The 26,320-nt window shown below is 33.8% G+C and overlaps 3 protein-coding genes and 1 long non-coding RNA gene across 4 annotated transcripts; 3 read left to right on the top strand and 1 right to left on the bottom strand.

Annotated features, from left to right (window-relative positions):
• Positions 1–3,901: 3,901 nt before the first annotated feature.
• On the top strand, positions 3,902–4,894 carry LOC130975114 (cytosolic sulfotransferase 12-like). The gene has a single exon (XM_057899947.1). It carries the CDS (start codon positions 3,902–3,904, stop codon positions 4,892–4,894), a length of 993 nt encoding a protein of 330 aa, XP_057755930.1.
• Positions 4,895–8,801: 3,907 nt separating this feature from the next.
• On the bottom strand, positions 8,802–12,256 carry LOC130962881 (uncharacterized). Its single transcript, XR_009079795.1, has 4 exons — positions 12,035–12,256; positions 11,831–11,924; positions 11,568–11,690; positions 8,802–9,149 (listed from the first exon to the last, which is right to left on the bottom strand). It is a non-coding gene; the product is annotated as an uncharacterized LOC130962881 (long non-coding RNA).
• A 9,649-nt stretch (positions 12,257–21,905) lies between these two features.
• Positions 21,906–22,544, top strand: LOC130975105 (uncharacterized). The gene has a single exon (XM_057899938.1). The coding sequence runs from the start codon at positions 21,906–21,908 to the stop codon at positions 22,542–22,544; it is 639 nt and encodes a 212-aa protein (XP_057755921.1).
• A 3,305-nt stretch (positions 22,545–25,849) lies between these two features.
• On the top strand, positions 25,850–26,320 carry LOC130975100 (uncharacterized). The gene has a single exon (XM_057899932.1). The coding sequence runs from the start codon at positions 25,850–25,852 to the stop codon at positions 26,318–26,320; it is 471 nt and encodes a 156-aa protein (XP_057755915.1).

The raw sequence follows: 26,320 nt of genomic DNA, 5'->3' as shown, positions 1-26,320 counted from the left end.
AATAATAGTAGAACCCATTCAATGTTTTATTCTTTTGCTCTCTTTAATTACTGTTATTAGACACGTTTAAAATTATCCACATTATTATTTTTTTATTGAAAGATTCGAACTCACAGTCTCTTAAAAAAATATAAAAAAATTATGTCATTTAAATTATAATTTATTGACTAAAATTATCCACATATTATGATCAAAGAATTAGCCGAATGAATTAATATTCAAATTAATTTCAGAAATTATATTTTTAAATTGATTGACGAAATTTTAGTTTATTATTTTGATCTTTAAAATTATATTTTGTGATTCATATTAATCTTTAATCATATTTTTATTATAAAGATATTATCGGCTTGCTAATGTGGATTGGCGTTAACCACCTCTCTCAAAACAACCCCATAGAAAAAAAATAGGAAGAAGAGAAAAAAAAAAAGACTCTGTTAGGGGGAGAAGATAAAGTGACTAATATTTAAAAAAAAGGGTTTTCGCTTAATAACTACCTTTTAAGAGATGTCATTTTTTTGTTTATTTGAACATCAACAACTAAATAATGTCATTTTATACAGTAGTATGGTATTTGTTAGTCTATATTAACACACTGTTAATATTTTTGTGATAAAAATATGTTCAAAACTTAATGTGAGTCATGTAATATAATTTTGGAGACTAAATTAAATAAATTAAAACTTTAAAAATCAATTTGAGATAGACGCATAATTTTAGAGACCAATTTAAACATTATTTCAACTATATATTAGTAAGTCGTTCATTTCAAAAAATTAAATAATTAAATATAAATATATGAAAATAGTTATATATTTAACATATTTTTTATTATATATAGATACTTTTGTTTTATGCTTAACTTTTTTTATTTTAAAAAATATTAGACAACAAAAAATTAAATTTTAAATTTTTAAGTCATAAATATTTTAATGCTATATCATTAAATTATTTATCTTCAAAATTTACACTATTAAATAGAAATACATAAATTTTAATATTTAACACATAATTTTATAATTTAATTTTGGTTATTTATGTAAGATTCACTCCTTCAACCTTTTTTTTTTTTGGGAATTCTCACTAGTGTCGGATAATATTCTCCCTAGCATATCATATCATTGGTTTGTCCACACTTTAATTTGTATCTTATTGATGTTATTCATTCTTTCATTATTCTTCCAATTCTCAATTTGGATTCATGAATTTGATCTTAAGGGAAGTATTTATTGCAAAATTTTTTTTAGCATTATTAAAAATAATTTAACATAATGTGCTTTCAACTTTATATTAGTTTTTATCTTTAAAATAAATAAATAAACAACCAATCGGATCAAACTCGCAAATTAACCATAAACAAAACACTTGTAAAAATGAATTTTCATGAATAAAATAAACCAGATTCGATTAGGTAAAAACTCATCTACAATTGTCTTAATGCAAAGTTAACAGTCGAAAATCGTTAGAGAATTTGATAGATTTGATTAAATTCTCATGTAACAGTTTTCGACTATCAACTTTACATAAAAATAACTGTACGTAAGTGTGATCCTAAACTCGTCAAGAACCTTAAACAGATTTGATCGCCCATTTGATATCCCTAAGAAGATAAATTAAAGGTGAGATCATTCACATTACATGGTAGGTTTTTGCTGCACTTTTTCTTGTTGCTGTTTGGAAACCCTATTTTTGGCAACACATCGTACTCAAATTATGTGTGATTCATAACAACCCTGATTCGCTTGAGAACTTTTTCATGTCAAGTCTTTTTCATTCATTTATTATTAACAAATCAAGTAGTTACCAATAATATCCGATCCAACCTAGCTAGCTAGGTCATGCCATTTATGTCAATTCTGTTACAATATAATAATTCAGAGATTCACATGCAAGTGTACAGTCAACAATTACTCTCATGCACTGAACTTCAGCGATGATGTAATTATTTATATCAACATATTTTTTGTTTTGTTGTATTTTATAAACACTACAAAAAAATAGAGTTATTTTAACACTTTATTTTTAACATCATAATTAAATGTCAAAATTAATATATATTTTTGATAAATATCATAAATGTCAAATTTTCTATGTTTTCTTGATGAATAATTTGATCGTAAAAATTATTTCTCAATTTTGACACTCATCTATTTTCAATAATTTACTCCACTATTTTTCTTCTTCTTTGGACTCTGTTAATTTTGACATCACACTACTCTCAGTTTAGGATTATACTAGTCATTCTTTATCTTCAAAATCTCAATTTATTCTTTAATTTCAATATCTCATCTCATTCTTTGTTAAATTTTTTTGTTGAGAATATTTTATAGTCAATAAGTGTCAAAATAAATAGTATTTTTGACAATTAATAAGTATTACAGAAAATATGTTCTCTTTCTAACAAATTATTTTTGACAGCCAATATTTATCAAAATAAGATTTAAATTTTTTTCACAATCACTTATATGTTAAAAATACTATTTTTGACAAAACTTTTATTAACATATTTTCATAATTAAAATAGTGTCAAAATTTATTTTTTTGACAAATTTTAATTTTCTTTTACACATTATAACCCTAAAAAATAATCTATATTGTTGTAGTGAAATTTATTGCTACAACAAGTTTTAGTGTTAACAATTCAATTATTGCCTAATTAAGTACGAAATAAAATTTAAAATTTTTTGAATCAATTATCATATCAATTGAATTATTGTCTACAAGACTACAAGAGAAAAGAAGATAAACAAATTTCGATATTTTCTATTCTTTAACTATGATTGGTTGAGGTTGTCATGATGTCATTTTTTGTAAATGTGAGAATTTAGATGCAATTGTCTTTTTATGAATTAAAGTTGATAATTAAAAATTTTTAAATAATAATTTAGCTAAATTTATTAATAAATTATCTCAACTATCAATTTTATATAAAGATAATTGTACGTGAATTTTTATTTCTTTTATATATAATTTTTAGATGATAAAAAGAGATATATAAATTGTTATATTTCTAACATATCTCTTCAAACAAAAACTTCTTTTGAATTTGTTTGAATTATTATGTAAACTTTTTTTCTCTTTATTTATCTTATCCTATTTTCTTTTTTTAAAGAATAAAAAAAAATTAAATTCTAAATTTTTTGATCATATAAATTTTAATACTATCTCATGATATCACTTCTATCAAAAATTAAACTAATAAAAAAACATATAAATAATTATATATCTATCCACCATAAAGAAACCCACTTATTACCAAGCACCCTATAAAGGCCGTCTTCAAAAATTACATAATTAGAGAGCTAATTAATTAAATATTTAACTCCAATAAAAAACGGAAGTTGTGTAATTTTTTCCACTTCATATAAATAAGGAACACAACACAACATAAACTACATCAATACGCTAATTTTAAGTATTTGTTTGATAGGAGGACACGACATATATAAAATATAAAATTTTATCAATAAATTATAATCATATTTTAGTATTTTATTATTATATTAAAGTACAAATAACTTTTTTTATTAGTTTTAATATTTTAATTATATAAAGAATTTAGATATTTTTTAGTAATTAACAACACATTATTTTTAAACTCAGTTCATCAAAAATATTTTTAAAAAATAAAGTTGGATACGCTTTTATATAATCTTATAATTGGATCTGTTGAAGTATATCTAAAAGAATTTTTTTATAATTTTTTTAGAGACAATATTAAATATAAAATTAAATAAATGTCATATTTAAAATGTGTCTGACACACTTAAATATATCGATTCAACGAAATGTCCGTATTTAATAAATTAGAACAAATGACCTTATTCTCCCCTCTTATATATGCATGAGAGCGAAACCTAATTAGCCATTGAATTCTCAAATAGCTCCCTTTACTCAAACCATGCCCCAAGCCAATAACATAATGCCTAAATACTTGCAAGAGAGTGAAGTGTCCCAAGAATGCAAGGATTTGATAGCAACCTTGCCAATGGAGAAAGGTTGGCTTGCAAGCCACTTACACCAATACCAAGGGTTTTGGCATATCACTAGGCAATTGCAAGGAGTATTGTCTTGCCAAAAACACTTCAATGCTCTTAACTCAGATATTCTCATTGTTACAACTCCAAAATCAGGTACCACTTGGCTTAAGGCATGGACATTTGCATTGCTTAACCGCCACAAATACCCTAAAATGTTCCAAAACCACCCTTTGCTCACTAAAAACCCTCATTTTCTTGTACCCTTTTTAGAGCTTGATTTATACAATGATAAGGATTTAGTACCTAATCTAAATTCAATCCCTTCACCAAGGCTTTTCTCCACACATATTCCTTATGTTTCATTGCCGAAATCAGTGATCGATTCAGATTGTAAAATAATATATCTTTGTAGAGATCCTAAAGACACATTCATCTCATTGTGGCATTTCACGAACCAACTTAAAATGGAAGGTATATGTGCCAATTCACTTGAAGATTCATTGGAGAAGTTTTGTAATGGGGTGAGCATATGTGGACCCTTTTGGGATCATGTTTTAGGGTATTGGAAGGAAAGCTTGGATCAACCAAAGAAGATAATGTTGATGAGATATGAAGAGATGAAGAAGAACCCTAGCTTTGTGTTGAAAGAGCTTGCTAGGTTTGTTGGGTGCCCCTTTTCAAAAGAAGAGGAAGATGAAGGTGTCATTGATGATATTTTGAAGCTATGTAGTTTCAAGAACTTGAGCAACTTGGAGGTGAATAAGAAAGGGAAGTTGTCAAGTGGTGAAGAACATAGGGCTTTCTTCCGATGTGGCAAAGTTGGAGATTTCAAAAATTATCTTACTATTGAGATGATTGAAAAACTTGATATGATTACCGAAAAGAAGCTAGGACATTATGGATTTAGATTCTAGATATAATATTAAGTGTTTTTAATTGTATATTTAATTTCGTTGTCCGATCCATTTGGAGAAGTGAGATGTGATCTTAATTTATTTATTTGAATTAAAATGCAATTCATGAAATGATGAAGTGAATTATATATATAAATATATTATTGTTTTCGATAACTACTCGACTGTAGATTTGATTGAATTAATTGAAAATTGACCACCACACCAATCTGATTTAATATATTTTGTATTTATTCTGATAAAAAGAATTTGAAACACTAACAAAAAATACAATTTATTTTATTATTCTTAATAATTTATCATAATTATATTTTTTATTATTATATTTATTTTTAAATTTTTTTAAAAAAATAAAAATAAATTATACTTTTATAATTATTTTAATTTATTATTAAATAAAATATAAAAATATTAATTTTTATATTTTTATTCTTTATTTTTATTCTCAATATTTTTTTTATCCTGTTTTTATGATTAAACACTGCTTTAACGTTTTTTTCATTTATTATGTTCAGAAATCTTACATGATAGTCTGTGCGTGCATGTTGATTGATGATAGCTGACATACATATCCAAGCATATGTAAATGCACCTAAAATTGTCCTTGATCTTACAGAATGTCATAAATAGCAGTTAACTATATTGCCAAAACAAGCAGAGTAGTTGGTGATGATATTTTGAAAGAAAAATTAAACATGCATGACAGCAATCAAGATTTTTCTCTTGTAGTGGATGTCTCTAGTATTATGTATGCAAGTAATTCTATAATTTAATTCTCAACAACAATGGTACGTCGCATCAATAATTGGCATGACATCATTTCTGATTCCACTAACAATGATTTGGCGGCTCTAAGAAATGAGACTAAGAACAACTCCAATAAAAAATTCACCACAATTTTCATTTATTGTTCACTTATTATAAAAACAATAATGTTTCACGTTCATAATGCGTGAGCATCTTATCTATCTTTTCTTAGTGAATTTGCATCTAATTTGTTGAGTTTAATTAAGAATTAATTATATTTTAGCCACTATGAATGCTATTTTGAGTTTTGTGCAATTTTATTTATTTAATGTAGCATTCGGAGGGATTTGATGAAGTTTCTGCAAAGAAAAAGAAGAAACCAAAGAGATGACCAGCGAAGACCGACGCGGACGCATGGCTCATGCGACCGCGCGGAATGGAGAAATCGCAATGACGCGAACGCGTGGACTGGAATCTGCACAAATGACGCGAGCGCGTGGACGACAAGGACGTGTCACATGCGCGATCTGTAATAATACAGAAAACGCTGGTTACGAATTTTGGGCTGTTTTTGAACCAGTTTTCAGCCCAAAAAACACAGATTAGAAGCTGCAGAATGGACAAATCAAGTGGTCCCCACCCATCAGCGGAAGACTTGTTAATTAATTCGAATTTAAATCCAAATCTGATTTTTAGGAAAAGATATTATTATTAGATAATTAGATTTTAAATTTATTAGGATTAGTTATAAATAGGAACTATGTACATTTAGACAGGAGACACAGAGATTGTTACCAGAACCCTTATTTTTCTTCTCTAAACCATGAGCAAATAATCTTCCATTGTTAAGGTGAGGAGCTCTATCTATTTTCATGGATTGATTCGTTTGATCTTTTTAATTTAATTCATGTCTTGATTTATATTTCAATAATTGTTTTTTCGTTCTTTATTCTATGAACATTGGGTGGAACGAAAGTATGACCCATGTTCTAATTGAGTTCTCGTAAAACTTGGAAAAGCTCTTTACTTGAACAACAGCTTGAAAACATATTATACTAAATTTTTAATTGTTTGTATTTAACGTGATACGTGACATATAATCCCCTTATTTGTGGATAATTAGGATTCTTTTGGCATATAAACTAGAAATTGATCATCACCCTCTAATTGGAATTAATTGACCAAGGAATTGGCAATTAATGAATTTTAAAGGAGACTAGGAAGGTCTAAGGAATTAGGGTCTAGTCACATATAGTTTGCCATAAAATTAAATCTTGCATGATTAAATTAATTAGTAATAAAAGTTAATCCGGAAAATAGATAACTCTGAAACCTTAACTACTTTCTCAATACTTTATTCTCAACTTATTTATCTGTTTGTCTTTAATATTCCAAATTAGCTGTTTAATGCTCTTTGAATATCTCAAAACCATTTTCTGCTTGCCTAACTAAGCTTATCACTCAATAACTGTTGCTTAATCCATCAATTCTCGTGGGATCGACCCTTACTCACATAAGGTATTACTTGGTACGACCCGGTGCACTTGCCGGTTAGTAGTGTGGGTTGCGAAATTTAGCACTAAGTTTTTGGCGCCGTTGCCGGGAATTGACTGTGATTAACAACTATATATTAGTTGTTTGATTGCTTAAATTAGGCGTTTTATTTTTAATTGTATTAAAATCTATTTTTAATTAAAAAAAATATTTCAAAAAAAATAAATTTTTAAATAAATAAATAGCACTAATATCTTTCTTAATTTCAGAAATTAAATTTGGTGTTACCTGGTTATTTGTTCTATTTATTTATTTATTTATTTATTATTAATTTTATTTCTTTACACAGATTACCTCACTGGAAATTCTCTGCACTCTGACGTAGAGATTCCCCATTTTCTCTTGTTTTATTGTTGTTTATGCACAGGAACAGAGACAAAGAACATCTCTTAGGCTTTGATCCTGAACCTGAAAGGACTCTCAGGCAGCGTTTACAACAAGCAAGGCTTTACAAGGCTGCAGAATCCACTATGGATTCGACTAATACTGAGAATGCCAATGCGGCAAATGCGAATGGAAATGAGCAACAAAGGAGAGTGCTTGGCTCTTACTCTTCTCCTACTGCAGATCTCTATAGAAAGAACATCGTGGTGCCCCCTATTGCTACGAACAACTTTGAGTTGAAGCCTCAACTGGTCACTCTGGTACAACAAAACTGCCAGTATCATGGTCTTCCCCACGAAGACCCAAATCAGTTTATTTCTAGTTTTTTGCAAATTTGTGATACTATGAAGACAAATGGAATAAACTGGATGTGTACAAACTCATGCTCTTCCCGTTTGCTCTGAGGGATGGAGCAAAGCTATGGTTAGATTCTCAACCCAAGGAGAGTTTGGATACTTGGAACAAGGTGGTTGCTGAGTTTCTCACAAAATTTTTCCCACCAAAGAAGCTGACTAAGCTTAGGATGGAGGTTCAGACCACTACAAGAATATGGCCAATTAGCTACCACAAAAAAAGTCGTAAAATTGTCGCTAATCCGACGCAAAATATAATTTGTGACGAATTAGCTACCACCTAGCAACTAATGCTTTCCTCGCTGATTACAAGTCGCAAATCAGTGAGGCAAACACAACAGTCGCTAATTTATCGGAAAGTTTTTTAGCTACCGAATAGATAGTCGCAAATCCATCACTAAAGTAAAAGCTAATTCCATAGAAGAAATAGACTAAACGGTAGTCGCTAATTAGCGACAAACTCTACTGCAGCAAACTCATCGCTAAATGCAAACTAACTTCATAGACAAAATGGAATAATTAGTTGACGCTAATTCCAGAGGAATTTTTCCGAACCTAACTCGTCGCAAGTTATCCGCTAATATGATCGCAAATCTGTCACATTTTGCAGCAAATCTATAGCTAATCTTTAAAAATCCTTAATCAAATTTGTAGGAATTTTATCGCTAAACCAAAGCTATTCGAAATGAGAAAGTAGATATGAAATAGTCGCTAATTTGCTAGGAAATAATCTGTAGTTAATTAGTTGTAATACTATCGCAAATTCCTTTTAAATTAGTAACAAATCGATAAGTATCTCGCATTACAAGAAAAACTGGCTTTTGCTATGCTTTTAAAGCATTCCAAATATGCAAAAGGTGTAGCGATATCTTTTCACCACGCTTTTTTAGAAACGTGCCAATTGAGTTAGTGTTAGCTACACTTCAAAAGCGTGGCAATAGGAGACATAGCCACGCTTTTGAAGGGAGAAAATAAGAAAGTATAAAAAGAATTGATTTTTTATTGATTTACATAAATTATTTACATGCTATAATTATAATTAAAAAAATTACAATTCTATAATAAAACTAATAATTTAATTTACATGCTGCAAATGTAATGCCAATAAGCCATAACAATTTCTTTGTTTCCAGCTGAAATATGGAGAAAAATGCTTGACCCATTCTTGAAAAATTTACCGAGAAACCATCAATTGAGTGTTGATTACCTCATCAGTTCTGCAGATTACGGAAAAGCAACACGAATCAATAGAAAAATGAAAAATTGTGTCCATACATGAGGTCATAGAACTATAAGCCAAACTAACCCATGATAAAAAAATTCCATAAATGGATTCATAGAAGATGATCACCAAAGAAGTAGCAAGAAATTCAACAAAAAAGAAAAGAAGAGAATTTTCATAATTATAAAGAATCCAACAACAGTCAAAATCAAAGGCACTGCACTACACTACACAACCATCATGTGATTCTTGTTTGCACACAAAAGAAATTAATCAAGATAAACAACAGAATCAAATAGAAGAAAGCAAGATGAGAAATTAAAGTAGAAACTTTACCAAGAAACACAAACAGGATTCATTTTCAGCTCCTCTCAACAGCAGAGAACAGGGTGAGTCGAAAATAGCATGAGCCAGCAAATAGCCGAATAATTGATAAGAGACGTTGAAAAAAGAGAGTACAATAATTGACTATTTAACACTGACCAAAACTCAAACAATTGATTCCCATTAAAAAAGATTGCATCAGAAAACAGGTTCAATAACATCACTCTTCAGTAGTAATTTGTGCAAGTTCAACCAACTAAATCAGTAGAGGATGTTAACCTTCTTTCCACGCCCTTGCCAACAACCTCATAAACTAAATAATCTTTTCTCAAAAGAATCAGCAAAGTTATCGTCTTTAAACAAGTCTTAAATATTCGTTTTAGTTACAACCTTATACTTTTATAAAAATTCGAATATAACCTCCTCTAAAAATAGAACTTAGCCACTCATAAGGGTTCCCTCTTTCTCAACATTTCATCAACCTTTTACAGCAAGTACCACAACAATATATTCTCAAAATACTTGATAATAGTGTAAAAATCAAATTTTAAACCCTATACCCAGGGTAGTTACCAAAACAAAATTGGCAGCCTAATTTCAATTTTGTTTTTAAAATATCAAATGAATTTGGAATTGCACAAAATTTATATCCATAGGACCATCTCGGATTAAGCTTTCTATTAAATGAAAAATCATAATTTTTTGCTTACTCTAGCTTCGGGAATAGAAGCAAAACCGTGACTGCTCTGCAGTGTCTTAAAATAAAAAAACAGCAGCAGCATGTGATATTCAAAATTTAATATAAAATCCAAGTTAAATCCAATGACCTTAAATATTAATGTGGCTCAACTTCACTCATCCAGATTTCTTTTCCAATTGGTTCCAGATCAATATCGTTTTTAATGAAGGAGTTATATAACTTAGAAGTTGAGTAATTTTCTGCAGAATTCTGTTTTAAAAGTTAATGGACATATCCTCTTCCAAATCCCATAACTTACTCATTAAAACATTGACAGCCCTGAAATTTAAATCACATATGTTAAACATACTTAAATTTCACCTCCAATTGGTTCCATCTCAATATCCAGAATCCAAAGTTATAAACTCTCAAAGTTACTGATTTAAGAAAACAGAATCTGGCTTTTACTGCATAATGCATCATCTTTCAAAAATTCATATCTTTAAAACTACAAGTTCAACCGTTCTGAAATTTTACGGTATTAAAATAATAAGACTAAAGTTTCATTTAAAATTGGTCCCATTTCAAAATTCAATTCGAAACACTCACAGCAGAGCCAACAAGTTACTGCTGTTCTAAAAATTCTGCAGTAAAAATTATATTCCACAACCATAACTCAAAAATTCACCATAAATCATATACTAAACAAAAAGGTCTTAAATTCTCCAGTCCAGCTCCTTATATTCCCAAGCTTAATCCAGACTTGGTCTCATGCAATTCCGATCATCACAAAATTAGTTATAGCTTTTCAAAGTTACCGATTTCATTTTAAAGATAATGCATGAAATCAGATTTTTCAGTTTAATTTTGAAAATCACAATTAATTCTCCAGTTAATTCAAACTTCTCAAAATTAAATTCCAACAACGAATTTCATCCTAGTTTACTTAGCTTTTACTCCCTTATCATTTCGATTACTGGTGAATATCTGATTTACTTCCAAACTTTTTATTTAATTTCAAAACTCAGATTCTCAACAATCAATTCAACATTTCAAGATTCATTCCTCCAAATATTCTCTAAACCCAACTCCAATAAATCACCAATTAAGTCCATTACAATAATCATATAACCAGTTTAATAACAAAAATTTCAATTTAATCCATCAAAATACAGAATTCACAACAATCTCTCATCAAACAATTCATAAACCATGCATGATCAATTTCACAAGATCAATGAATTCAATCAAAGTTCCAACCAAAATCTCAATCATTCCAATCACAATCTCAGCCACAATTCAACATTCATATAATCAAACAATTACTCACAACTATTATACCTATTTGCAGTTATCCAATAAACTTTACCGGCATTCTTAAATTAAAACCGTTTTAATTAAACCCCCTACCTCGATTAGCCGAAATTCGATAATTAAGCGTAGCAAACCCCTCTTTTGTTTTAGTTTATAGCAGCAACAGACTCGAACCAAACTAGCAGCAGCAGCAGCAACTCTAATAGTTCTTCCTATCTCCTATGATAGTTCCATCAACAAACAGAGAAGGCAGAGCAGGAGTGTTAAACAGAGACATGGGTTTTCCTTACCAGAGCAGAAAAAGACTAAGGAACGAAATGGAAGTAGCGCAAATTCAAGAATGGAAACAGCAGAGTTACTAGTAAATTTGTCCTGGTTTCGGCAACGACGGCGACAGCTAAAGAACACAACTCCTCTCCCTTCTCACATTCTGTTCGACGGCGTTCTCACTCCCTTCGACGGAGGCAGAAGCGGCAAGCAAGAATAACAATAATCAAAATAGGTCGTGAATGGTACAGAATTCAGAGACAAGGACGAAGGAGGCTGTGGTGACTAAGAAATACCAGGGCAGTAGCTGAAATAGTTCACAGCAGCAACGCCGACGATGCTTCTCTGACGGCAGACTCTCTCTCAGTCATTCCTCCACCTTCACCTGACGGCGACGGCGACGACGGTCTTCCCGGCGCCTTCCCTTCCATCCCGTCCCTCTCTTCTCCTTCCTCTTCTTCCCGTTTCCCCCCTCTCTGTTTTCCTGTTTCTTTTCTTCCCTTCTGCGTATGTTTTGCTTGTTTTGATTTAGGGATTAATGGAATTAGGGTTTTATTTGGAACTTTAAGATTAGGGTAAAATATGTATCTGTAATATAATAATTTTATAAGGTATTTGAAATAAAATAACAATTCAGAAATCAAATATAATATTATAAAAATTACTTTTAAAATATTTAAGATTTTATTTATTAATATATCAATAAACTCAAATGATTATCTTTAATTTAAATCATAAAGTAAATATAATAATCACATTTTATAAAATACAGTTTAAATTCGAGAATATCAATTATTCAGATTATATGCCATAATCTTTCATAATCTCTCTATTACCAAAATTTTAATTTCAATTTGTATAAAACAACTAATTATAATAAAAATTGTACATACACATTAATTAACATAAACTCAAAGTATTTATAAAAATTAATTTAATCATTCCTAATAAATTAATCTCAAAGAGCTCAATTTAATAAAATTAATCGTAATTTAATCATAATACAAATTTCTTAAATTAAATTATATAATCCTTTTTGTTCCGGGGCTTACCTAGAACCGGACGGTGGTTGGACTTGTTTGAGGCCCAAGCGCTGGAGGAGTGTGGTCTCCGACTTGGTTTACGTCTGGGAGCCGCCTCCGAGTTGTGTGTTCCAAGAGATGGGGGGTGGTACCTGCAAAGACACTCCGATGCCTAAGTCAGCATGGGATTAAGCAGGTTTAGAATGTATTGGAACTTAGAGATACCTGAGGGGTGTCAGGGTATTTATAGTGGTGATCCAATAACCACCGTTGGAGTAGTGCCACCTTTTTAGGTGGATGACCGTCCCTTTATCTAGGGATTGTTGGGATATGGCTTCTAGAAGTGGTTAGAGAGATTTTAGGGGCAGTTACTTATTTGAATAAGCGTTATCTGCAGCTATCTTGAACCCGACTTCTTTGGAAAGCAGTCTGTGTTGAGTCCGACCTCTTTTGAGGAGGTCGGTGAATAACAAAGCCAATCTTTGGATTGGGCCTTTTGGTGTATTTGGACCTGGGCCTTAGTGTTGGGCCAGTGTATGAAACAGTGCCCCTACTCGAGTTCAATCTCTTTTTCTTAAGAGTTGGATTCGAGTATTTAAACTCGGGCTTGTAGGCTCTGTATAATTGGTTTTAGCACTCTTACTTAACCAAAGAATATTTCTTGTCCTAGTTTCATACAACTCGTTCAATTCGAGTTGTTTTGAGGATCCATGACTTGTTTTAATACAAATCACCTTTCTGAAATTATTCTGATTTCTTTACGACTTGTTTTGATACAAATCGTTTATTTCAAAAACTCGTATTTTTTAGTATAACCTCATCTAGCTCGTTCGATGGCGAGTAGTTTTAAGGTCTTACGATTTGTTTCATTTCAAATCGTTTAATTAAAACGTGCTATTTCTTGATCTAATTTCATACAATCATTTGAATTCGAGCTGTTTTTTTTAGGACTTCACAACTTGTTTCAAGTACAAATTGTTTATTTGAGTCCCTTTAAACTATCAGATCATCTTATAACCATCGGACTTCGTTGCTTTATCCATTATGCCCTGCTCGAGGTCGAGCTTTATGAAGTCGGACTCGAGCAATCAAGCAGAAAGGATTTTCGAATGAAGCCTTTTTTTGTTGAACTCATTCATTCTGAGTTTTCTAGATGACTTGTTTTTTATACAAGTCACTTTTTTGAAGCACAACTCGTTATATATCAAGTTGTTTTGCGCAATTTAAATTACTTAGATATGGTTATTTTCTTACTCGATTTTGTTCACTCATGGGCTTGAGTTGTTTTAAATCATCAAGCCGTATTATAACCATGGACACCATTTTATACCTCGTCGCTTTATCCGAGCGACCATTGAAAAGGCCAACTCGTGATTTTGCGTTTTGTCGAGCATAAATTGGCGCCTTAGGTGAAGGGATTATATGCTATTCCCTCCCCTTTCTAGTTTTTACAAGGTTGTCGTCCTTGTGTATGATACAACTTGTTTTATCCAAGTTGTTTTGGAGGATAGTTTTTACGTTTCGATTTTGCTCAAAAACGTTTACAATCCTTCCTTTTTAACTCGTTTCTATACGAGTCGTTGAAGTGATTCATTTGATACAAATCACTTTTAAAGCTTGCTTTTAGATAGACACGACTTGTGCTTGACACAATTTCGTTGAAAATATGGTTGACTGGCATAACTCGTTTTATCCAAGTTATCCTTATGTTTGTTGAATGCTAGAACGAGTTTTATACGAGTCGTTTGAAGTGATTCATTTTGATACAAATCACTTTTAAGCTTTGCTTTTAGATAGACACGACTTGTGCTTGACACAATTTCGTTGAAATATGGTGACTGGCATAACTCGTTTTATCCAAGTTATCCTTATGTTGTTGTGAATGCTAGAACGAGTTTCTTGGAACAACTTGTTTTTGTGAAAGTGTTCCATTTATACGACTAGGTCGTTTATTTTTAGAACTTGTAGAGATGAGATTCTGGGCTTGAGATTTGTACGATCCATTTGTTATCCGTGTGGATCGAGTTGTTAGATCGTATTTATGCCTCAAGGGGCATATTAAGTTACTTTTGCGACTTGTTAAACAACTTTTCAACCCGTTTGGCCCGAGCTGTTTCGAGGTGTTTCTTTCCAATTCGCATATGTAACTTCTTTCCACCAATTGGTTCTTCGTCGCTTCATCCAGGCGATTTCTATATGATCGGCCCGTGACTTTCGCGGTTTATCGAGAGCTTCAATTGGTGTGTGTTAATTGTAGAAAATCAATTTTCATAAGGAATTGTTTATCTCCTTATGTTGGAGGGTGTGCGACCTGGATAGTTTTTCACCTTCGAAGTTAGACACTTTGTAGTAGCCCTTTTCTAAGATTTCAGTAATAGAAAAAACCTTTTTGATCTTTGTTTTTGGAAAACCTTTTACTTGGCTGACTGTCCCTTTCTTAAGTTTTCTTAACAACTCGGGACAGCCTTTTGCCTTAGTGCTTTCAATAGGTTTCCTAATCTCTTTTTGGTATTCCTTACACTCAATTTTTGATTTATTGAGCTCTTATGATTTAGGTTATTTTTGCGATGCGTTCCTTTTTCTCGGTTTTTCTGACTTGTAAGTCAGATAATTTCCGAGTTTATTACGATCGACTTTTATAACTCTTTACACCGACTTGTACCTCGTCGTTTTATCCTGACGACCATCTAGGTCGGTTCATGGGATTTTCACGCTTTGTCGAGCTTAAGTCGGTGCGTTTCGTAGAAAGAAAGAAAAACGAGAAGGAATTTATAAGAGATAAAAGATCTTTATTTATTTGCGAAGGTACTTTTATTGCTACTAAGGGTTTTTTACTATCTATGATCCCTTAGTCTCTACTACGATGCCTCGTTAAAAACCCTTTTCATGCCACGATCTTGGTAGCTCGGTGCTGTTTAAGTCAGTCACCTTGTAATAACCTTTTCCTAAGATCTCAGTAATCTTGTAGGGTCCTATCTTTTTTGTTGTCAGCTTTCATTCGCCCGAACTCAGTAGCCTGATATTTTTTCTTATCAAGATGAGGTCTTTTGCGGCGAATCTCGTAGCCATCCTTTGTCTCAAGAGCTCTTTCCTTATCTGAGTTTGCTCTCAGGTTTCTGGAAGGGGGCCACGTTCTTCTTTCGTGCTCTAGCATCATTGTAGAATGTTGTCTTTAGTTTTTAATAATTTTGGACTTAGCTTTCATGATAAGCCAGTGCCCCTACTCGAGGTCGAGCTTCATAAAGTCGGACTCGAGTATTCAGTCATGCCATTCTTTGAATCTTACTATTTGTTGCTATGTGACTTTTACAAGTTATTTTGGACTCTCTTTTGGGAGGTCGGATAACTTGTTTATACTTGTTGTGTAACTTAGCAAGGTTGGATACTTATCTCTTGGCTTGAGGAGGCATCCTTATAAATCGCCATCCTTTCTCAATTTGTTTTAAACAAATTGTTGTGAGTCGGGTTTACATCTTCGTGTTGATGTTTGATTATGATCACGTTGCCCTTAAGTTATTTGTGCAATTCGTTTAGGCTTTGCCCCTTGCCAGTTTGATTTAGTACAAGTGGCTTAATGGGGTCGGACCACGATTGCATTTATAACTTCTTATGCCACTTTGGATCTCATCACTTCAAGTCAGAAAAAGTGTGCATTAAGGAGTAAGGTGCACTTTCTAGCTGTAGTATCCCTTTTGTTGTAAACATGGCACAATCTAGGTAGATTGTTTTCGAATAAGTGAGTATGTTGTAGTAGTTCTTTTCAAGTCTTAAGTGACTTTGTTGGATCTTTTCCTTTGGTGTTGGCTTTTCTTCGTCCGCTCAAGAAAGAAGTCGGACTTTTCTTTGTAAGCTCTTAAAGGAAGTCGGATTTTATTTGTAGACTTGAATCCTCAGAGGAGGTCAAATTATCTTCATAAGCTTGGATATTTAGAAGAGGTCGGATTCTTCTTTCTAAGCTTGGAAAGAGGTCGGGCTTTCTTTCTAAGCTTGGGGTTTTTTGACCTCATTGTAGACTCTGATCTTTAAAAGAAGTCGGAACCTCTTCTGATATTCTTCGAGGTTTTGACCTCATTGTAGAGTTGATCGTAAAAGAGGTCGGATTTTTTACAGACTCCAAAATGAGGTCGGATTTTTTCTTTGTCGGATACTAAAGAGGTCGGACTTTTCTTCATGAGCTCTCTAAAAGAGGTCGGATTTTCTTTGGTGAGCTCCCAACTCATCCGACTTTATGTAAAGTCTGACCTTTAAAGAGGTCGGACTTTTATTTGTGAGCTCTCTAAAAGAGGTCGGATTTTCTTTGGTGAGCTCCCAACTCATCCGACTTTATTGTAAAGTCTGACCTTTAAAAGAGGTCGGACTTTTATTTGTGAGCTCTCTAAAAGAGGTCGGATTTTCTTTGGTGAGCTCCCAACTCATCCGACCTTATTGTAAGTCTGACCTTTAAAAGAGGTCGGACTTTTATTCGTGAGTTCTCTAAAAGAGGTCGGATTTCTTGTGAGCTCCCGGCTATCTGACCTTTGAAGAAAAGTCTGACCATCATTCCTCCAATGAAGACTGGGCCTTGTCGCTCCGACTTTCTTTTTCTTTGGATCAGATTCCAGTTTTCTTCCTGGAAGACATCCATCTTTATTGGTGTGCAAACAACATCAAATTCTACCGCAGGAATTTCTTTCCATTCTTGGCAGTGATGTAATTTGTGAGCAACCAACGAAAGATGTACCCAGTGAATTTTTCGTGTTATCACTGCTGTTGTAATTGATATGTGAATCCAATGAAGAAAAAAACTGGATTCATCACTTCATTGGATTGGGTTGCATTCAAATGGATTGATGCTGCACTTTTGGCATAAGTTGAAAAGAAAGGTTTCATTGTTTTATCAACAACGTTTTCCTTCTTTCTTCAATTACTGACTAATATGGGATATTTATTTATTTATAAAACCTGTGTATTTGGAACATTCAACTGCTCCATTCCATGAGTGGGTATCATGGATTTTTCCGAGATTGTAAGTCGGCACAGATGCCATTGTCCATCCTATTTCACGAAGAGGTTGGGATTAGTCACGTTCCCTTTTCCTCTTTTTTTTTCTTCACGTAACTTCTTGCCAATTGAATTTTGAATTGAAATTCTTTTATTCAATTGGCTTTCGAGTTCATTTTTTTTTTCAGTAACTTCTTTTGCCAATTGAATTTTCTGAATTGAAAATTCTTTTATTCAATTGGCTTTCGAGTTCTTTTTTTTTTTCACGTACTTCTTTTGCCAATTGAATTTCTGAATTGAAAATTCTTTTATTCAATTGGCTTCGAGTTCGTCTTGGTTTGCCTTCTACAATAGCCTTGGGATGTTGCTTTCTTCTCTTTTTGTTTGATTTAATCCAATTTAAACTGTAGAAGTAGAATCATCGTCCCTATTGATATCCTCTCTCCATTGGGAGAAGTTTTTACGGGATTTCTGGTATCCATAGAAACTGTACTCCAGCTCTTTTTAACATGCTTTCATCTTATTCATGTCGAGAGGTTGTCCGACATCTTGTGATCATCCCATTATCAAGGATTGAGCTCGGGTCCCCGGCAACGGCGCCAATGTTCCGGGCTTACCTAGAACCGGACGGTGGTTGGACTTGTTTGAGGCCCAAGCGCTGGAGGAGTGTGGTCTCCGACTTGGTTTACGTCTGGGAGCCGCCTCCGAGTTGTGTGTTCCAAGAGATGGGGGGTGGTACCTGCAAAGACACTCCGATGCCTAAGTCAGCATGGGATTAAGCAGGTTTAGAATGTATTGGAACTTAGAGATACCTGGGGGTGTCAGGGTATTTATAGTGGTGATCCAATAACCACGTTGGAGTAGTGCCACCTTTTTAGGTGGATGACCGTCCCTTTATCTAGGGATTGGGATATGGCTCTAGAAGTGGTTAGAGAGATTTTAGGGGCAGTTACTTATTTGAATAAGCGTTATCTGCCAGCTATCTCTTGAACCCGACTTCTTTGGAAAGAAGTCTGTGTTGAGTCCGACCTCTTTTGAGGAGGTCGGTGAATAACAAAGGCCAATCTTTGGATTGGGCCTTTTGGTGTATTTGGACCTGGGCCTTAGTGTTGGGCCAGTGTATGAACACTTTTATTGTTGAGTTTTAATTTCAAATAACCAATTATAAAAATTTACACAAGAATATTAATTATCTTAATTCCAAATATTAATAAAACTAATTTGATTACTCTTAATAGATTAGTTTATAATATCATCTAATTATAATATAGTAGATTTTAACACTAATATCAAAACAAATAACCTTAATCACAATACTAGCATTGAAATAGATTAAATAAATTAATAAATTTTCAGTGAAATTTATATTTATATTAATAATGGTATATAATTAAAATATAATTAATTTGAAAAATAGAAAAAAAATAAATTAAAATAGATATTTTTGTATACTATATATTTAATATTTGTCAAAATTAGAAGTGTAATGGCTGAGTGGCAAGTAGAGGTTGTTTTTGCTCCAAGGTTCTTGGTTCGAGACCTAGTGGAGACATTTTAAACAATTTTTCACGCGACCGGTTCGGTTAGACCGATTTGTAACGGTTCTTGTCGATTTGATCCGATTCTTAACGCGTCATACCGGTTTTCTTCCTTAAACGGTCCAAGGAATAAACCAAACTGGACCAAAGTCCGGTTTACCAATTTTTTGGTCGAACTGGCCGGTTCGGTTCTTGGTTCGAGACCTGATGGAGACATTTTAAAAAATTTTTCACGCAGACCGGTTCGGTTAAATCGGTTTGCACCGGTTCTTGCCGATTTGATCCAATTATTACCGAGTCATACCGGTTTTCTTTCTTAAACGGTCCAAAGAGTAAACCGAATTGGATTAAGGTCCGGTTCATCGGTTTTTTTATCGAACCAGCCGGTCTAGTTCGGTTTTTACAACTATGATAGCAAGTATACATTTGTATATGTGTGTTATGATTATAAATTTGAATATGTTATTTGTAAAGTTTGATTATATGTGTAAATCAAGTTTCTTAGTATTTTATATATATATATATATATATATATATATATATATATATATATATATTATTGAATCTATTCATATGTAGGTATTGATTACGTCTTATATATATATATGAATCTATTCATATGTAGGTATTGATTACGTCTTGCATCAATGTATAACAAGATCTCAAATTCTTAATCTCAAATCTCATATATAGTATATATAATAGGGCTCATTTTAGTTTTTTCATGTAACGATAATAGATTTTTTAAATTTTGATTTAAAGCATTAGAAATAATGCTTATACGCAATTTTTTATTTGAAATAATAAAAAAAAGTTCTTGTAGGTACGTTTTAAATTTTAAAAATTAAATGCTTTTTTGGTTTTTGAGTTACTTTTTTTTTCTTTTGTTTTCAAATTTTTATTTTGATTTTTTTAAAATTTAAATTTTAAAAAATATTTTATAAGGTAGATAAGATTTTTTTTTAAAAAAATACGAAAATATTTATGTAAATATCAATGATTTTATATTGAAATAAATAAATTAAAATAATTTGTATTACTTTTTTAATGATTTTTTTCATGAATTTTCCATGGATGTATATAGTGGTTAGTGATTAGTAGCAACATGGGACTAATATTTTTTCTGACAAATTAGTAACAACATGAAATAAGCAAGAAAAGTATATCAGTTGTTAAACGGTCGCTAATTCCTCACTAAATAAGCTTTTGATTAGTGACTCAATTGCGACCAGTTACTTATAAAATTTTCTTGATCAGTTTTGGATTTGTTATAACTCCGCGACAGATTTCCAACGAGATTATCGAGTAATTTGCTACAAATAGGTAGGATATAGCTTTTACTTTGCGACAAGATTGCGATTGCCAAGTCGCTCGCTAAATTAAACTTGCGACCACTTAGCGACAAATGTATTTCGCCCGCTAATCAGCGACTTGAAATCAGCGAACGAACTGTGTCAGTTGTTAAACGATCGCAAATTTTTCACTACTTAGGTCCTAGGCGCTCAATATCCGTATTTCCACTTTAGCGACTAATTAGCGAGGAACAGTTCCTTAGCAAAATAATTTATCTGTTGCGACGAGTTAGCGACGACTATTTTTTGTCGTTACTCTTATTTTGAATTTTACAATATTATGCGACAAATTAGCGAGAAACTTGTTGCTCGCTAAAAAAACAAAAACTTATTTTTACATATTATGCGACAAATTAGCGAGAAACTTGTTGCTCGCTAAAAAAACAAAAACTTTGGTGACAAATTAGCTAGAAAATTATCCATCGCAAAATGAATTTCAATTCTTCGCGACGGATTAGCTAGGAACGTTGTTCCTCACTAATTAGCCATTCCGCACAAAGTTTATTTAGTGACGAACTAGTGTGTGTGAATTGTTTCTCGCTAATTGTATATCAAACACTTGCGACAGAATAGTGACAATAATATCACTCGTTACTTTACTTTTATTCGATTGAACCCCTAAGTGACTGATTTGCTAGAACATTGTCACTCGCTAATTAATTTGTGACAAATTAGCGAGGAATTTTCCCCGCTCTTTTTTTAGCCATAAAAGTCAATTTGCGAGAAACAAACTTACTCGTAAATCTCTCGCTAATCAGTTGCTTTTCTCAAGTTCAGGTATTTTGTGACCGCTCATTAATTTTGTCGTTAGTGTGTCACTAATTCCTCGCAAATTAGTGATGGATTAGTGACAAACATATTTCTCGCAAAAATTTGTCGCTAATTTGTCAAATTCTTGTAGCGACCTTCAGGCAGAAGGATGGTGAGACTCTGTATAAAGCTTGAGAGAGATACAAGCTACTGACTAGGCAATGCCCTCCGAACATGTTCTCCCAATGGACTCAACTAGACATCTTTTATGAAGGCTTGGGTGAAATGTCCAAGATGTGCCTAGATAATTCTGCATGAGGTTCATTGCACAAGAAGAAGACACCGGAGGAAACTATTGAGCTTATTGAATTGGTTGCTAGTAACCAATATCTATACTCATCTAACAGGAATCCTGTGAACTCTGAGGCTCCTCAGAAGAAGGGTGTTATGGAAGTGGAAGCTCTCAATGCTATTCTTACTCAGAACAAGCTTATGTCTCAGCAAATAAATCTACTTACTCAACACATGGGTGGCATGCAAGTCTCAGCCATCAATACCCAAAATCCATCTCAAGAGATCTCTTATGACATGGCAGGACATTTAGTGCAGAATAACAACTATGATTATACTCAATCCTCTTCTAAACAGGTTAATTACATGGGGAGTAGTTCTAGAAATCCCAATAATAAACCCTACTCTCAGACGTACAATCAAGGATGGAGAAATCACCCAAATTTTGGGTGGAGGGACCAATCCCAGAGACCTCAGAATTTCAACAATAACTCTCAGGGCGGTTTCCAACAGAACAGTTACAATAACCGCCAATCTCAACCTCAGCAGGCTAACTCTAAATCCAAGGAAGATTCTAATTGGGAGATGATGAGGAATTTTATGCAGAAAACCAAAGCCTCCATTAGAAATTTAGAAGTGCAAATGGGCCAGCTGAGCAAGCAAATACCTGAGAGGTCTGCAAGTACATTTTCAAGTGATACAGTGGTGAACCCAAGAGAAGATTGCAAGGTTATTCAGTTGAGAAGTGGTAAAACAGCCGGCTATGAGACAAGGGCCAATGAAGAGCTAGTTGAAAAGAAAGCTCCAGAAGAGAAAAAAGAAGAAGTGGAGCACGCCCCCCCCCCCAAAGCGTGCAGACAACCCATTCCCTGACTCTCTAGACGCATATCCTACATTGCCAAAGGCTCCTGAATACAAGCCGAAAATGCCATATCCTCAGAGACTTCAGAAAGCTTTAAAAAAAAGCAATTCTCTAAATTTTTAGATGTCTTCAAGAAGCTACAGATTAACATTCCCTTTGCAGAGGCTCTGGAGTAAATGCCTCTCTATGCTAAATTTATGAAAGAACTGTTGACCCACAAGAGGAACTGGAAGGAACAAGAAACAGTGGTGTTAACCAAGGAATGCAGTGCCATTATTCAACACAACCTTTCTGAGAAGATGCCAGACCCAGGAAGCTTTGTCATTCCTTGCACCATTGGAGATGTCACCATTCAGAGAGCTTTATGTGACCTTGGAGCTAGCATCAATCTAATTTCACTCTTAGTGATGAAAAAGCTTCAAATTGAGGAGGTAAAACCCACTCATATTTCTTTGCAACTTGCTGATCTTTCTATTAAATTACCTGTGGGTGTTGTTGAAGATTTACTTGTTAAAGTAGGACCATTCATCTTTCCTGTTGATTTTGTTATATTAGACATGGAAGAGGAGGTAAAGTCCTCTATTATACTTGATAGACCCTTTTTAGCTACAGGTAGAGCTCTGATTGATGTACAAAACGGTGAATTGACCCTGAGGGTTAATGAAGAACAGGTGGTCCTTCATGTTTTTGAAGCTCTCAAGCACCCTAATGACTCTGAAGAGTGTATGAAAGTAGATGTTATTGAACCACTTGCTCAAGAGGTACTGAAGGCTGAGGTGCTTGATGATATTCTGGATCCTATCTCTGAGTATGAATTAGTTGAAATTGATAATTCACCACCCCAGAAGGCTATGGTTCACACGCCTATAGCAGAGGAGGAAGCCCCCAAGCTTGAGCTCAAATCCTTACCCCCTTCTCTGAAATATATGTTCTTGGGTGAGAATGACTCATATCCAGTAATTATAAGCTCTTCCCTGAAGCCTGAAGAGGAAGAGGCACTTGTTTTAGTGCTCAAGAGTCATAAAATAGCTCTTGGGTGGACCATTAGTGACTTGAAAGGGATTAGTCCAACCAAGTGTATGCACAAGATCCTCCTTGAAGATGATGCTAAACCAGTTGTGCAACCACAAAGGAGACTTAATCCAACCATGAAAGAGGTGGCCCAAAAAGAGGTAATGAAATTATGGGAAGCAGGAATTATTTATCCTATTTCTAACAGTCCTTGGGTAAGTCCTGTGCAGGTAATTCCCAAGAAAGGAGGGATGACAGTGATCAAGAATGAAAAGAATGAGCTTATTCCCATAAGAACCGTCACTGGATGGAGAATGTGTATAGACTACAGAAGGCTTAACACTGCTACAAGGAAGGATCATTTCCCCCTGCCTATCATTGATCAGATGCTTGAGAGGTTAGCTGGTCATGCATTTTATTGTTTTCTAGATGGATATTCAGGATATAATCAAATTGCAGTGGACCCTCAAGATCAGGAGAAGATAGCATTCACATGCCCCTTTGGAGTATTTGCCTACAGAAGACTGCTTTTTGGACTCTGCAATGCTCCAGCAACTTTTCAGAGGTGTATGCTTTCAATTTTTTCTGATATGGTTGAAAAGTTTATTGAGGTATTATGGATGACTTTTCTATTTTTGGTAATTCTTTTGAATCCTGCCTTAAGCATTTATCTCTTGTCTTGAAACGGTGCCAAGAATCAAACCTTGTTTTAAATTATGAAAAATTCCATTTTATGGTTACAGAAGGTATTGTTCTTGGACACCGGATTTCAAGTAAGGGAATTGAGTTTGATAGAGCAAAAGTGGAGGTAATTAAAAAATTACCACCACCAACTAATGTTAAGGCAATCAGGAGTTTCTTGGGTCATGCAGGATTTTATAGAAGATTTATAAATGATTTTTCTAAAATTGCAAAACCTCTAAGCAACCTTTTGGTTGCTGATGTTCCTTTTGTCTTTGATTCTGATTGTCTGCATGCTTTTGAAATTCTGAAAGCTAACCTTACCTCTGCCCCCATTATAGCTCCCCCTGACTGGGATCTACCATTTGAATTAATATGTGATGCTAGTGATTTTGCTATAGGAGCTGTTTTAGGACAGAGGCATGGTAAGCTTGTACATGTCATTTACTATGTCAGTCGTGTGTTAAATGATGCTCAAAAGAATTACACAACTACAGAAAAGGAATTATTAGTTGTTGTGTACGCTGTTGATAAATTTAGGTCCTATTTACTTGGTTCTAAGGTTATTATTTATACTGATCATGCTGTTTTGAAGTACCTTCTAACCAAAAAGGATTCTAAACCAAGATTAATCAGATGGGTGTTGCTCTTTCAGGAGTTTGGTATTGAGATAAAAGATAGGTAAGGGTCAGAAAATCAAGTAGCTGACCATCTCTATAGAATTGAGCCGAAAGCAGGAGTACAACCACCCACAGCTGTGACTGAGACGTTTCCAGATGAGCAATTGTTCCTCATTCAGTAGGCACCATGGTTTGCAGACATTGCAAATTATAAGGCCATAAACTTTATCCCAAGGGAGTACAGTAAGCAACAGGTGAAGAAGCTACTGACTGATGCAAAGTACTACATTTGGGAAGAACCATACCTTTTTAAAAGGTGCTCAGATGGAATAATCCAGAGATGTGTCCCAGATGAGGAAAAGCAGCAGATTCTTTGGCACTGTCATGGGTCTGATTATGGAGGCCACTTTGGTGGTGAAAGGACAGCTACAAAAGTCCTTCAGAGCGGGTTTTACTGGCCAACTCTCTTCAGGGACTCAAGAGCATTTGTGAAGCACAGTGGTAGATGTGAAAAATCTGTAAATCTCCCTGCCAACCATGAAATGTCACAGTAGGCAATTCTTGAGGTTGAGTTGTTTGATGTGTAGGGTATTGATTTCATTGGACCTTTTCCACCCTCACATTCAAACAACTATATTCTAGTGGCAGTTGACTATGTGTCCAAGTGGTTGGAAGCTGTGGCTTTGCCCACCAATGATGCCAAAGTGGTAATGAGCTTTCTTCAAAAATATATCTTTAGCCGGTTTGGTGTCCCACGGACACTCATTAGTGATGGAGGAAGCCATTTCTGCAACAGACAGCTGGACTCTCTTCTGCTGAGATACGGAGTCCATCATAAAGTGGCAACCCCCTATCACCCTCAGACAAGTGGACAGGTTAAAGTTTCCAACAGGGAACTTAAGAGAATTCTAGAGAAGACCATCAGTATTTCCAGAAAGGACTGATCTAGGAAGCTTGATGATGCTCTCTGGGCATACCGGACAGCATACAAGACCCCTATTGGCATGTCCCCTTATCGGTTGGTCTATGGCAAAGCCTGTCACTTGCCAGTTGAGCTGGAGCATAAAGCTTACTGGGCAATCAGGTATCTGAATCTTGATTCAGAAGCTACAGGAATCAAGCGAATGCTTCAGCTGAATGAGCTTGATGAATTCAGATATTCAGCCTATGAGAATGCCAAGCTCTATAAAGAAAGAACTAAGCTACTGCATGACAAGAAGATTGCCATCAGAGTCTTTGAGCCAGGACAAAGAGTGCTTCTATATAATTCAAGGCTTAAATTCTTTCCTGGGAGGCTGAAATCCCGATGGTTAGGACCGTTTGTGGTTACCAGAGCTTCACCATATGGTCATGTGAAAATAAAAGAAGAGAATTCTGACAGAAAATTTACAGTGAATGGCCAGAGGTTGAAGCACTATCTTGGAGGCGAGATCGATCGTCAAAGGTCCACTCATCTGCTGAACTACCAGAGCTGA

The sequence above is a fragment of the Arachis stenosperma genome, chromosome 1 (assembly GCF_014773155.1).
Source record: "Arachis stenosperma cultivar V10309 chromosome 1, arast.V10309.gnm1.PFL2, whole genome shotgun sequence".
Lineage (NCBI taxonomy): Eukaryota > Viridiplantae > Streptophyta > Magnoliopsida > Fabales > Fabaceae > Arachis > Arachis stenosperma.
This window is presented reverse-complemented; position numbering and strand designations above follow the sequence as displayed.

Bases quoted from the DNA above. Each gene is read 5' to 3' on its own strand.
- LOC130975114 (XM_057899947.1), top strand. From the start codon at position 3,902: ATGCCCCAAGCCAATAACATAATGCCTAAATACTTGCAAGAGAGTGAA.
- LOC130975105 (XM_057899938.1), top strand. From the start codon at position 21,906: ATGGGTGGCATGCAAGTCTCAGCCATCAATACCCAAAATCCATCTCAA.
- LOC130975100 (XM_057899932.1), top strand. From the start codon at position 25,850: ATGTCCCCTTATCGGTTGGTCTATGGCAAAGCCTGTCACTTGCCAGTT.